Source organism: Parasteatoda tepidariorum, chromosome 4 (assembly GCF_982258835.1).
Source record: "Parasteatoda tepidariorum strain Cologne lab strain chromosome 4, Ptep-v5.0, whole genome shotgun sequence".
Taxonomy (NCBI): domain Eukaryota; kingdom Metazoa; phylum Arthropoda; class Arachnida; order Araneae; family Theridiidae; genus Parasteatoda; species Parasteatoda tepidariorum.
The window spans coordinates 79,969,339-79,982,889 of NC_141758.1; the positions used below are offsets into that span (position 1 = coordinate 79,969,339).

At 27.1% G+C, this 13,551-nt stretch overlaps 4 protein-coding genes across 4 annotated transcripts in view; 2 read left to right on the top strand and 2 right to left on the bottom strand.

Annotated features, from left to right (window-relative positions):
• The window catches only part of stmA (Protein EFR3 homolog stmA), a 37,114-nt gene extending 36,680 nt beyond the window's left edge, over positions 1-434 (bottom strand). The window contains exon 1 of the mRNA XM_043041869.3: positions 16-434. Coding sequence (XP_042897803.1) covers positions 16-22 — 7 coding nt within the window. The 5' untranslated portion in view covers positions 23-434. The remainder of the gene's footprint in view (positions 1-15) is intronic.
• A 236-nt stretch (positions 435-670) lies between these two features.
• LOC107440833 (vacuolar ATPase assembly protein VMA12) lies at positions 671-2,519 on the top strand. The gene has a single exon (XM_016053888.4). It carries the CDS (start codon positions 915-917, stop codon positions 1,446-1,448), a length of 534 nt encoding a protein of 177 aa, XP_015909374.1. The 5' UTR covers positions 671-914; the 3' UTR covers positions 1,449-2,519.
• A 617-nt stretch (positions 2,520-3,136) lies between these two features.
• On the top strand, positions 3,137-10,008 carry LOC107440832 (uncharacterized). The gene is made up of 3 exons (XM_016053887.5): positions 3,137-3,982; positions 5,595-5,776; positions 9,645-10,008. Exons 1-3 carry the CDS (start codon positions 3,266-3,268, stop codon positions 9,832-9,834), a joined length of 1,089 nt encoding a protein of 362 aa, XP_015909373.1. The 5' UTR covers positions 3,137-3,265; the 3' UTR covers positions 9,835-10,008.
• A 3,015-nt stretch (positions 10,009-13,023) lies between these two features.
• Positions 13,024-13,551, bottom strand: part of Pxn (Peroxidasin) — a 103,114-nt gene continuing 102,586 nt past the window's right edge. The window contains exons 21-22 of the mRNA XM_043041871.3: positions 13,316-13,438; positions 13,024-13,233 (exon numbers count right to left, since the gene is read on the bottom strand). Coding sequence (XP_042897805.2) covers positions 13,141-13,233; positions 13,316-13,438 — 216 coding nt within the window. The 3' untranslated portion in view covers positions 13,024-13,140. The remainder of the gene's footprint in view (positions 13,234-13,315; positions 13,439-13,551) is intronic.

The following is a 13,551-nucleotide window of genomic DNA, read 5'->3' on the forward strand; positions in this document are numbered from 1 at the left end:
TAAAGGAATAATTACCAGCCATGATTTCCTAAGGAGGATGAGAGGTAAGAGGAAATAAGAAGCTAAGTAGCAGGAAAATTTAAGAACCTGTTTAAGTCATCTTTCAGATATTAAATCGATAACCCGATGCAACAAATATCATAGCAGAAGAATATAACGTTAGCAAATAAATAATTCATACAGACATTTTATAGTTAATGAAGCGAAACCTCAACAGATCGGCGTGATGAATCATTCAAAAATACAAAACAAAAACTCTTTGAGTAATTAAGTAAGCAGTGAAAGCGGATCACACTAAACCGTTCGAACTATTAAATTTATAAGTGAAGAGTTTTAAATTTTACGAACAAAAAACTCAATCGTTCTATTCTAAGCTCATATTGTACTTCTTTGAAAACAGCCTAGTGTTTTGCGCTAGTTTTTGCCACTCCCAATCCATTTAAAATAATAATAAAAAAAATTTCACACGTTAAAAAAAATTAACAACAATTATTTCAAAGATTTTTATAAAATATCTACCTAATAACTACCCACATTTTCAAAAAAATTAAAATTTTTATTATTTTGTGACGTGAAACCAAAAAAAAAACTCAAGCAATAATCGTTGTTCTCGTTAAAAAAAGATGACAAGCGAAACTACAGTGCTAAATGAATGAGTTACGTTTGAAAGTAATCAATCAATCAATCAATGAACTTTATCTAGTAATCCCTTAAATAAGGTGGTAATCAAGTGAAAACTTAATAAATTATCATTCTGCTTCGAATAAAGTAGAATAGTTGCAACTAAACAAGAAACGTTTGTAAACTTAAATGAAGAGCTTAGTTCGAAATAATTATTGTATAGAGTAAAATACTATCTATCTGAATGACTTATTAGACGCATATTTTTATCTTTGTTTTTGAATCAGTAAACAATGGTGTTAATGGATTTATTAATTCTACCTCCTGAAAATGACCAAGATATTTTCAGTAAGGAATCGGAAAAATCTGATTCTAAATTAAAAGATAACAGTATTTCGGTTTCTAATTTTATTTCCCTAGCTCAGAGGGGGCATTTTAAAGATGCACCTGTTCACGAAATTTTAGAAAAGTGTGATCTTCAGTTTTATTTACCGCCACCACCTCCACGAAGTCCTGAACTGGAAGAAAGAATTACTAGATTGAAAGCAGAGCAATCTAATGCAGAATACAATTCCATGGTTCGTAATCTTTCTAAACCACAACGAAACAACGTTTCTTTTCGGGATGATATTCGGTCTGTAACATCTCAAATTGCTGCTATTGTTAATTTCATGTTTGCTGTAGTTGGAAGCTTTTTCTTTGCTTATAAAGCTGTGGAATATGCCTTACCTGAACCAAACATTCCTGCTCAAGTAATGATGGGCATCATTACATCAACTGTTGTTGCTTTAGCTGATTTATATTTTCTTCTTCGAACAACAATATGAAATGTATATTCTGGGTAAAGGTGCACAATTTGCAGCCAAGGGCTAAATACCTTAATACTGAATCTTTTTAATGCAATATTTATTGGAAAACCTATACAGCTATAAGGCATTTTATAAGTGTTTTTCAAATTAATTTAAAAGAAAAATTAAAAATAAAGAAATTTTAGCACTAAAATTTCCTGATTCAATGTATCAAAAAATTTAAGGCTTGCAGTTTTTCTATTTGAAAAGTTCTTTTGTAATAAAAACATGTTCCAAAAAAATGTAGTTCTAAGATTTATTTAAAAGCTAAAATTCAATTATGTATGTATACGTTAAAAAATAAGTAAATAAAGCTAAGTTTTTTATAGATAAAACTGAAAACCTGCTATAGCTTCATTTTTTTAAAAAAAATACTAAGTTGGCAAAACTTCAAATGTTTGCAGTTCAAAAATATTTTACATCCTTTGTTATTTAATTTATAAAAGATGGAGAATGTGTGTATATGACAGATATTGTTCCTACCACATTAAAGAATAATTAAGATATTATCAATTAATACAAAAACTATTAATTTATTGCAGTTTCCAAAGACAAAAATCTTTTTTTCTGTGTGAAGGTTATGGACTTGTAGTATAGTGTATGTAGTAATGTATATGAGGATATTGAAATTTTATAAAAGATATTTTGTCTTTGTTTTTTATAAAAGATATTGAAATTTTATAAAAGATATACCCCAATATTTTGTATTAATTGAAAATTAGGCTATTTTCAATTAATACAAAAAACTGTAATTTATTACAGTTTCCAAAGGCAAAAATCTTTTTTTCTGCAAAAAGGTTATAGACTTCTAATTAGTGTATGTATTGATGTGGTTTTTCTTTCAATGTTTTTTATTATTTTTTATTTTCTTAGTTTTAACAATGTGTTTTGTTGTAGCTGAGTATTTATTTTGTATAAATACCTATCTTGTTAAGATCTCACTATGGAGTTGATAAGTATTGTATTTAATTATATCTATTTTAGAAGCTTCAACAGTACTTTATGTATAATCTTGAAATGTTATATGAATATTAAAGAAATTTGTTTGCATGGTATTTATTTTATTTTGCAGTTTCAATATTTTTGATAAAAAAATAACTGAAAGCAGAATTATTTATAATTGAAAAAAAAAAGAAACAGTATATGCTAATTTTATTCATATCAAAAGCATTGTATTAAACATTTTGATAGACAAGACAATGAGTATTAATAAACAATGTTTAGATGCCTTACTGCAAGAAAAATACTGGATGAAATTGCACTTTATATCATAGGCATAAATGGAAAATATTTATTCTTTAAAAAAAATTTAAATTAATTTTTTTCTAAAAAATTAAAAATAGGAATTTTTATAAAAAAATATGTATATTTTATGTTAATATATCAATAACTTTTATTTTAAATTATTTAAATATAAAAAGTAAATTTTTATCTATTTCTTTTCTGTTAAAATATTTATATATATTTGTTCAAAATATTTATATTTTTTTATAAGTTTTCGCAAAACAATCGTTTTTTTCTTCTTCTCAATATTCTGCATTTATTTAACTGAAATAAATTCATTTTTAATATCAGCAGACGATACAAACAATTTGCGGCACGCCCACTTTGAATGACAGCTAGAAAGACTGCAAGGGGAGGGTCGAAAAATCTCGTCCAATCAGCATTCGGGGGTTCGCATTCTCTGCAATAGCTGCCGCGCTTCTTCTTCGAGATCCTCGTAGCCATTTTTGGATTCCGGTCTTCAATTACCGTGGATCGGGTCGATAAATAATTATGCCGCGAAGTTGAAAAGCATGGCGAGTTCAAGCAATGACTCCAATATAGCTCCCGATTCTCCAATAGAAGAAGTATTTAACTGTCATTTATGTGATAAATCGTACACGACTAACAGCAATAGAAATAAACATTTAAAGAAGTGTCACAACATTGATGTTCCTCTAGATACATCGAATCACCGAATTCCGTGTGCAGAAAACTATTGTAACGGTTTATTCGGAACAATTGCCGATTTACGAACGCATTTAAACGAAGAACATGGTTTTACATTTAACGAAGATTACCGTTTTTTCCCAACTAAACGCAATTTTCTACATTGGAAGAAAAAATTAGAAAAATCGGAGCGAGTTCGATTTATCAAAACGCAAGGTGATAAATTACGGAAAAATGCTGTACAACAGTATTTCCATTGTAACAGATCTGGATCCTATATTAGCCAAAGTACAGGTAAAAGAAAAGCAAAAGTTACATGTAAAATGGGACATCAATGTACAGCAAGCATGGTAGCTACAATTAACAGAATCTCGGGGGAAGTTATTGTCAAATTTGTAAAAGAGCATTACGGGCATGATATTCCCCCGCCCCCTACAGTACCGCAAGCCAATCAGGAATTGAGGCGAACGCTGAAGCTTGGAAAAGCCGTAGCATTAACCATGTCTTTAATGAAAGTAAGAATAATAACTATGTTGAAAAGTTTAATTGAAGAAGGGGGATTCGATCGAGTACTTGACAAGGTACGTACTTTTTGTTCTAAATTGGTTTATAATCGTTTTATTATCTGTTCTAGTGAGTCTCTTAAAGGGGTACTCCACAAACGATGCTGCGAATCATGGCGGCATTGAACATCTACCTTGAGCTATGTTATTTGAAATAAATATCTGAATAATAGCATTAAATTTTCTTTTGTTGAGCTCTAATGAAAGTTGGAAATTTTATTTTTCGATTGTTATTGTTATTGATGTGAGAGTTCTGAAAGCTCGAGTTTTAAAATATGACCGACCCCTTTTTGTGAAATCATCGTCCGTGACATGCACATGTTTTGAATATGCGGGAAATCTCAGGGTAAACATTAACTTAACACCTAAATATCTATCTGATGAGCTCAGTTTAGCTTTCTTCAGAAATAATTGTCCGACTGTTTCTAAAGAAATTTATGTCGATCAAATAAACTAATTTAAGTACAAATCGTTGTTCTTTTGAAACTGAACTTTGCGTGTAAACAAATGAAATGTGTGAATAAACATATTAGTTTTTAGATTTATTAAAATTTCCTTAATTCTCCAATATTAATTTTTTAATGAAGTTTGATCATTTTTATTTATTTGTGTATTACTAATTAAATATGATAATTTTTAGTTTTTATTTTATGATTTTTTTTCAGTATTTAAATTGATTTCGATAAGAATAATTTCCCCAGTAATGCTATTTTTTCAAAGACGCTTAAAATTTTTGTTTTGTTATTCCATTGCTTTGTAGATTAGTAATTGCATTGTTAAGGCATGTTCAGTTTTAAAAAAGACAAAATTTTTTTTCAGCAATAAAACAATATTTTTGTTTAGTGTTGTATTTACATTGTTAAAGTCCATCTTTAGTATTATAAAGTACAGATGGAAAACTTTCACGATTCGTGAATAAATCTTAATTAAAATATTCAAATTGGTCTGCATTATGTATTGTTTTTTTTATGTCTTCAGTTAGTCTTTAAATTTAAGCATTACCAAGTATCATAAATAATTAAAAACTATTAACTGGAATTCATTTCTGATAGTAATTTGAATTGTAGAAATTCCTGTTATTTTGTTTTTTAAAATTTATGTCTACAAGTTTGTGAGTTATTAACTGCTATAGAATTCATATATGAAAGTTTGTTTCATTAAAATTTTAAATTATTTATTTAGTTTAAATTCATTTAAAAAAATCAGAATTATTTAATGCTTTTAGTTTAGAGTTAACTAATTAAACTAATAAAAATATTATGAAACTAATGTTTTATAATATTAAACTAGTTAAAATATTATGAATTTAAACTAATGAAACTAACTAATGTAACTAATGAAATTAAACTAATAAAAATATTATGAAACTAATATTTTATAATATTATGAAACTACTATTTATCTAGACTATTTCTATTATATAGACTATTTACTATTTATATAGACTAAACTGCTATTACTCTTTTTACTACTATTTAAAATATTATAAAACTAATTAGAATATTAGTTATATCAACTAATATTTTAATTAGTTTCATTATTATTTAATGTGTTTATACTGTAATTTTATAATGTTTTTATTTGAAGTTAGTTAATATTGAATTTTAAATTTACATATGATGTTTTGTAGCTTGAAGTGATGTCAGCTGGGGCTGGCCAGTGTGTGTGTGAACTGAAGGTAGCCAATGAGCATAAGAATAGGAATGGACTACTTCATGGAGGAATGACTTCTACCCTCGTAGATGCAGTTTCAACAATGGCTCTCTTTAGCAAAATAGAAAGATATGGTGTTAGTATAGAAATGAGTGTTTCGTAAGTACTATATTAAAGTATTTTGTTCATATTTGTCTTATCTCTATCTTTTAATATTTTATTTATAGGATTAATAATAATTACTTGCAAAGAAAAATAACAAAATTGTCTTTTCTTGCAATGTTAAGTAGAAAATTGTCTGAATAATTTTTTACAATTTTTATATTTTTATACTGAAATCTTTGTTGGAAACAGTTTTATAATGATTAATGGATACTGATTGTTGGTAGGAGACGCACTTTTTGTTTATAGAAAGTGTAGTTTTGTTTCAGTTTATGTATATATACCAATTTATGTACTTATATAAATATGTACTTATACATGTACTTAAATAGTAAAATATGTACTTATTTATATTATCAGGGGTCTGTCCAGATATTTTGTGAAAGGACCTGCTTTTGTTAATTTGTGCAAATAGTGTCCTCTTATTGCAAAAATTGCTGAAAACCTTTTCAAGGAGTTTTTAAATTGTAAATAGATACAAGATTCTGCTCAACAATTGCAAATTAGAGATGCAACATACAAATATTTGGTATTTAGACTATACTGCTCAACACAGAATATTCATTTCCGACGAATTATGGAAACAAAATCACTCACATTTTTAATAATTTTAATTGACATATTTTAACTAACGCAACTTACTAATGTATCACTTTTAATGTGTTATGCATTAAATAAACTTAAACAATTCTTAAATTTATAATATTTTAAGAATTGTCAGAAATTAGTTTTTATTTACATAATATTCTATTAATTAATTTTATGAATAAATATAAATTGATCAATTATTTAGTCTTTCTCTGCCCCCCCCCGGGAAGAGTTTATTCAATTAACAAAACAATAATGAAGATAAACAAATTGGTGAAGGGTCTGATTAAAAGATAAATTATTTTGTGAAGGTTTCATGATAAGATATTTTGCGAAGGGTCCGTTAACGGACCCAAATTTTTTCTAAACAGACCCCTGATTATAAAATTTAATCAGTCAAAAGACAAACAGTTTTTAAATACAAAAAAGTGTGTTCTACCCTCATGCTTATGTTAACTGTGCTAGATGCAATGCCAAGGTCTTTGTACTTGCTATAAATAAAGAAAAGTTTATAGTGTCTTGTTCCAAAAAGTGGCTAAATTCTCGAAGCAACCAGGCAGTGATGGTATGTGAGAAACTAAAAAAAAAACAAGGTAGTATGTTATTGTAATCCCCTGAGAAATTTATTTTTAAAATTTTTGCATTTGATTCAAGCAAATACTAACACAGAAATAACGTGTATGTTTTCCATATGTTATTTTATGTAAATGCCCAGAAATCATCCAAACTAGGAAATTAATTTGGTAAATGTATCAATAAAGAAAATTTCCTGTTTAAACAGATAGGAACATAATTTGTTGTGCATCTGCACCCGATGTTTGGTAAATTTTTTATTCTCAGCAACTAATTTTGATACATTTTTATTGCCCCTGCTTTTGTGCTTGTTGACAACAAAATCCAATATCGCGGCCCTATTAAATTTGATTATATTACTGTCATTTTTTTAACACAAAACATGCATGTCATAAAATCTGCAGATCTATATTAAATGAATAAATTAATAGTGAAATCTTATTAAAATTTCAATTTTTTTATATTATGGTAAATTTTAAGTAAATATGTAGGGTATTTGGGACAGTAAAACTTACCCTAAAAATTATCAATGCAGGTTACTAAAAGTATGTTATCAATTGCTATTGTCAGATATCATATTATCACTTGCATATGTAATAAAAAAATCTATCATATTAATTTTGTATAAGTTTATATATGTTATATATCTTGCATATAATGTTTATATATGTTATATATTTTGCATATATCGTAATAATGATGCACAGTAAACTTCCCACAAAGTGCGGATATGCAAATTAGCAGATAATCTGCAAAGCACTTAAAAAAAAAACACTCAACATTGTTTTTTTTAAATATAAATTTCAATATTTATTATCAGCAGTTTTCTTCACATTTTCTTCTTATACATTTTTAATTTATTTCTGTATAAAAAAGCCTGCCAATTTTTTTATTTCTTGGTGTTGAAGAGATGGAGGCTAAAATAAATCAGGCACACACAGACTTTTTACTGGGGCGTTCATACACTATTGAAAAAAGAATGCACCAAAAAATGTTTGTAACACGTAAATTAGTTCTTATAAAGAATTACTGCACATACACGATTTTTAGAAACTCTTGTCAGTAACAAAACTTACTATTTTGAAGCCATTCATATGGCCCATAAATTATTCAAGGCCCTGCCTCATTCTTTTAGGGGTATAAGTGTTGTGTGAGGACCACCCTCATTTGTTAAATTAACTAAATAAATTTCCAATGATAATTCATTACCATTCATCATATGAAGACAAGACTAATAAAACTAAATTTCTTTACTTGCTATCGCTATCATTGCTTTCAAAAATAACATATTCCAGGAGAAAAAACTGCTTTGATGGGTGTCTAATCCATTAATTGAAATTTGATCTTCATTCTGCAATTGTAGTTCGACAGCTGTAAATCATAACTCACATTATCTTGCACTTTATGAATGCTCGTTTTTACTTAGTTATTGCATTTGAAGTTGCATTGTATATATGTAGACCCATTGTTTGTTTAAAAACACTAGGGCTATGGGCATGGATGTTTGCTAGTATGTTGTTCTCCAAACTCTTTGAAATTATTCCATTTCTATGAATTTATTTTCCATTCTAAATGCTATATTGTTTTGTCACTGCAAGTGAAGTGTGGATGATTCGTAAAGCAGATAATCCACCTGTGGATAATCGGGAGTTTACTGTACATGTTATGTTTTCTTTGAATTAGTATTCAGTATATTTTCCTTCTATTTTTAGACCAATGTCCTCTAATTTGTGATTTTCTGCCCTCTGCTATTTTTTCTTACACTTTTGAGGCTGTTGAAATACATCTATACTTTCATGTGTACATTATTCTAAGATTTCTCAAATACTATTATTTTCTCACCTGTTCATTTATTAGTATTATAAATATGCAAATTCCCTTATTAAAAATTAAAAAATCTTGTTGTAAACTATTATAAAATTAAATTTTATACATGAAATACCCTATATTTCATGTATAACCCTATATTATAAAATTAAATTTTATACATATACACCCTCTTCACTAAACAGCCTTTAAATAATAATATTGTTAGCTAATAAATTTTCTGCATACACAGTTTTAAATCTATTTTCAAACGTATGCTCTCAGTTTTTATATTTTTTCTATCATATTTTACCATTTAAGCAAAGAGCTACTACTTGACTGATTGTACTAAACCATTAAAATAATTTTCATGTCAGATCCACACAATTTTTAAAAGATAATTTTTTCAAGGAAGGATAATCCGCAGATAACCTGGAGAATACTGTATCATTGTATTGTATCTCGACTAAAGTACGATAACTAGGTATCTCTAAAGAACCTTTTTTGAAAAATCAATAATACAAATAAATTTTGTTTAATTTTTTAAAGTTTTCTAGCTCTAACAAATGTTGTTAGGTTCCACATACGGTTAATTTACATTTAAAAGCTATAACTAGATAAAATAGTCACAATAAACGTTATGCATTTCTCCAAATAAAGCTATCTATTTTGCAAGCTATGCCTTGTATTAAGGATAATTCAGCCAAATGGTAATTTGTTTGATCAAAGACAAATGTTGCTTTGATAAAACAATTTACTGTTCTACAGAAAAATATATTCAAAAAAAGTTTTTAATAACTATATATGTATATATATTTTTAAATTTACTTTCTGAAATAACTTACAAGTATAATATTTATATTTTGTAGACTTATAAAAGTTAATTTTTTTTTTCCAGATATATTCGACCAGCAAATATTGGAGATGAATTATTTATTGAAGGAAAAATATTAAAAGTTGGCAAGAATCTTGCATTTTTAACTGTTGATGTAAAGAATAAAGTTACGGGCCAAATAATTGCCCAAGGGAAACACACCAAATTTGTTGGTGATCAACAAAATGATCCCTCTTCTTCATTAGCATCATAAATTTATAATTGTTCACCATACTTCTTTTTGTAACATTTGTTTATTGTACATATGTATGTTATGGGTATTTTTAGTTACTATACATTGACTTTATGAACAACACAAGTTTGTATTACTTAAATGCATTTATTTATAGAATTTTTTGAGTTTGTAATAAAAGTTTATAAAATTGATCATTTGAATTTAACAGATTTTATTTGTAACAACTGTAAACAAATAATCAATGTGTATTTGGATTTTGCTAAGTTTTTAGACACTTATTTATAAAGCACTTACTCAAATAATTTAATTTTATTCATGGAAAAATCAAGTTTTTTATTTTCAATCTATACAACTTGAATGGTCTACTTAGTTTATTTTATAAGCAGTGATTCTTATGTTTTATAACAACTCAAAAAGTGAAAAGGGTAGGCTATGAAATTTTTTTTTATTAAGGGTACCAGGGGATACGCAATTCTCCAATGTGAAAAAAATACCATGTCAGCAAAATTCTGAGTATCATATTACATCATTGCTTTTCCTTGGTGCAGGTATTTCATCAGTCTCAATTAAAATCCTTGAATATAACTTCAAATATAACTTTTCTTGTTCTGAGATTCTTTGTTTTTTTAATTAATAAATAGAATAATTATGAAGGTGCATTAATAGACGGATAAAGAGGTAGATAATTCAAATTTCAAGCAGGGACTTTAAGAAGAAGAAAGAAAAAAAACCTTCAAATATTTAATTCTTATGTATCCCTAAGACCTGTAGTTTCCAAAGTCTAGCAAAATCTTTGTATAATATACAAGCTCTTACTAATGTATGGAGATAATTTTTATATCATCAAAAGACATTGAGTAAGGTTAGATTAAATCAATATGGTTTAAGGGTTTTCATGAAATGATTCAAAGTGATGTTCATTTGCTTTGTTTTTATGAAATTTTCAAATTAATGTATTGTTTTCATGATGTAATTTTCTGAAAATTTTTGCATGTGAGTAGATTGAAACAAAAAGCAATTTTGAAAAAATTATGAATTTTTGATAAGATGTCTTATTTTTAAAAAAAACCCAATCTCACTTTTTTAAATAACCCAATATCTCAATTTATATAAGTTAGCAAAATATTTAAAATTGTTTTATTAATTTTCTGCAAGACGTTATAGATGGAAATGCAAGTTCAAATTAATTTTTGTTCTCTAAACTAGGACATAATTATATAAAAACACCTTTTTATTTGAATTAATATTGTTGATTACATCATAAATTTATCAACCTGTTTGATTATTTATTTTACAGCTTAATTGTAAAACACCCTCAGATAATCTAAGCCTTACTAGTCAATGAATTTTGACCCTATTTGGTAGACAAATGACAGAACATGTTAATTTTTAGAAAGTTTTGTGAGATGAAAAATGTGCACTGTACATATGCATAAAGCAAGCTTAACTTGTATATTTTTGTGTCAAAATTAGTGAGAAATTATTTAAGATTCCAGAACGGAATTGTTTCTAGAATGCATGTCTGTGATATTTGGCATTAAACATACTTCAAAAATGCATTACATTATTTCATGCTTGCTATATATCATTTGATTCAGATTCAGTGTTGTTGACAAGATTAGTTGTTTCTAAAATTTTAACCTCACACTATTCTAATTCTTGTAATATTTCATGTAGGAAAAATGTATATTTTGGGGATTTTTTTTTTTTTTTAATGTAACAGTCTCTGAACTAAAGTATGCTATTTTTTTTATTACTGAAATTTTTTGCATGAAAGTTAGCTTTAAAATATTGGTAAAGGGTTGAAAAAAAAATTTACAATTTGAGTTAACTTTAGCTAAAAGCTAACTTTTGTCTTTAAATATATTGCCTCTCATTGGTGGAGGTGAAAACCAAATGACTTGTAGATTTCGTGAGTCACAAAAATTTTCAAAGGAAGTCACACGAAAAACTAGTCTTCATAAGTCGTAATTAAAGGTCGTCGCGTAGTTGATTGACAAGAGTTTGCCCAATAGTGGTGTGTTTATATCGTTCAGGAGACTATATATCTTGCATACGACTCACAAAAACTGGTGTTTACTTACAGCATTAGTATGTATTTATTGAAATATATACTTAAGTGGTTTATTATTGGCACTAATAGATTTTGGTGGAGAAAATAGCTTTATTTTAAAGAGTTTTGAATGGCCTTTCATCTTTAATGCAAAGGTCCACTTAAAGTATTTATGGCTTAACAATTATAGTTGAATCTAATAAATATCAAAATAATGGTCAGTATTATGGTTCACTCACTTCACAAAAAGTATTGCTATAAAGAATGTTTTTCTCTCACACTTTCTTTTCTTCGAAACTTAAATTTTATTTATTTCTTTTTTTAAAAAAAAGGAGCAAAAGTCTTAACATCTGTACATTACAACAAAATCAAAAATGTGAAGTATCTAAACCTGCCTGTTATGTGACCAATTTTGAAAAAAAAAAAAAATGGCTCTTAAATTTATAAAACTCTAAAAATATATGTTGAATGGAGATAATAAATAGTTTGTAATAAATAGTGAATTTTGTAATAAATAGTGAAAAATTAATAAAACTCTTTCTTGGAGTTAGAAAAATCAAGGTAATTTTATAAAATTTATCTCTAAAAAAGAAAAAGACAGGATTTTCTTTACGGAGTTGTGGTCACCCTGATTATCTGCATTGAAGCACAAAACTTGCTTTTATGTTTCGATTGCAATTATTACAATTGCAAATATGAAAATTAACAAAATTTATGCAATGAGTTACAAAAATTAAAGTAATATAATAAAATTAGTCATGAAAAGGGAAAAGTCAGGATTTTTTTTCCCCTCAGTATTTATATTATTTGAATTGAAACATAAAACTTTTGTTGCAATTTCAGTTTTATGGTGATTAAAATTATTGCTTGAATAGATTTGATAAAAGGTATAGGTAACATTGTTCTAAATTGCCAACACCCAATTAACTCACTAAATTTACAATTCTTGATCAACTGATTCAGATTATATACCTATTGTTAAATTAGATGTATTTTAATATGCATAATACTCTAGAAATTCGAAATTATCTTTGAAAAAATATGTTTAATAAGATATTATTGGAGTCTAAAACAAAATTAGCAAAAATTAGACCAATTAATGTAAAAATGCAATTTTTATAAACCTCTTAAAATAATTGAAATTGTTTACTAAGTTTTAACTTGAAACTTTTTTTTTAATGGAAATGTTATGAAAAAAATGGCACAATTTTTATTTACAACAAAACAAATGGCACACAGTTGCAACACAGCTAATGAATTTGTGCATCTCTTCAACAAACAGGACAGCATTTTTCATCTATAATTCTTGGATGTAAGCATGTACTTGGTTGACAGGTTTCAACCCAGCAAGTAACTTGATTGTTCTAAAAAAAAAGTTAGAACGTTATTAAAATGTCACAATATTGCAATGTGTTGTATTGAGCTATTAGTAGTCTAAGTTATTACTTCACATTGGCAGCTAGTACATTTGTCTTTTTTCCACTTTTCACCAGAAGTTCGAGCCTGTTTGTCGGAATCAATGCACTCTCCCTTTCTTTGATGTTTAAATTCTGCTTCCAGCTTTCGAACCTTGAAGTGAAATAATATTGTAAACTTAAGTTATACCATGAAAAATACGTGTTTTCAATTTTGGCAAATAAACAAGTCCCTACACTTTTTTCCTCTTTCTAAATAATTGTTCT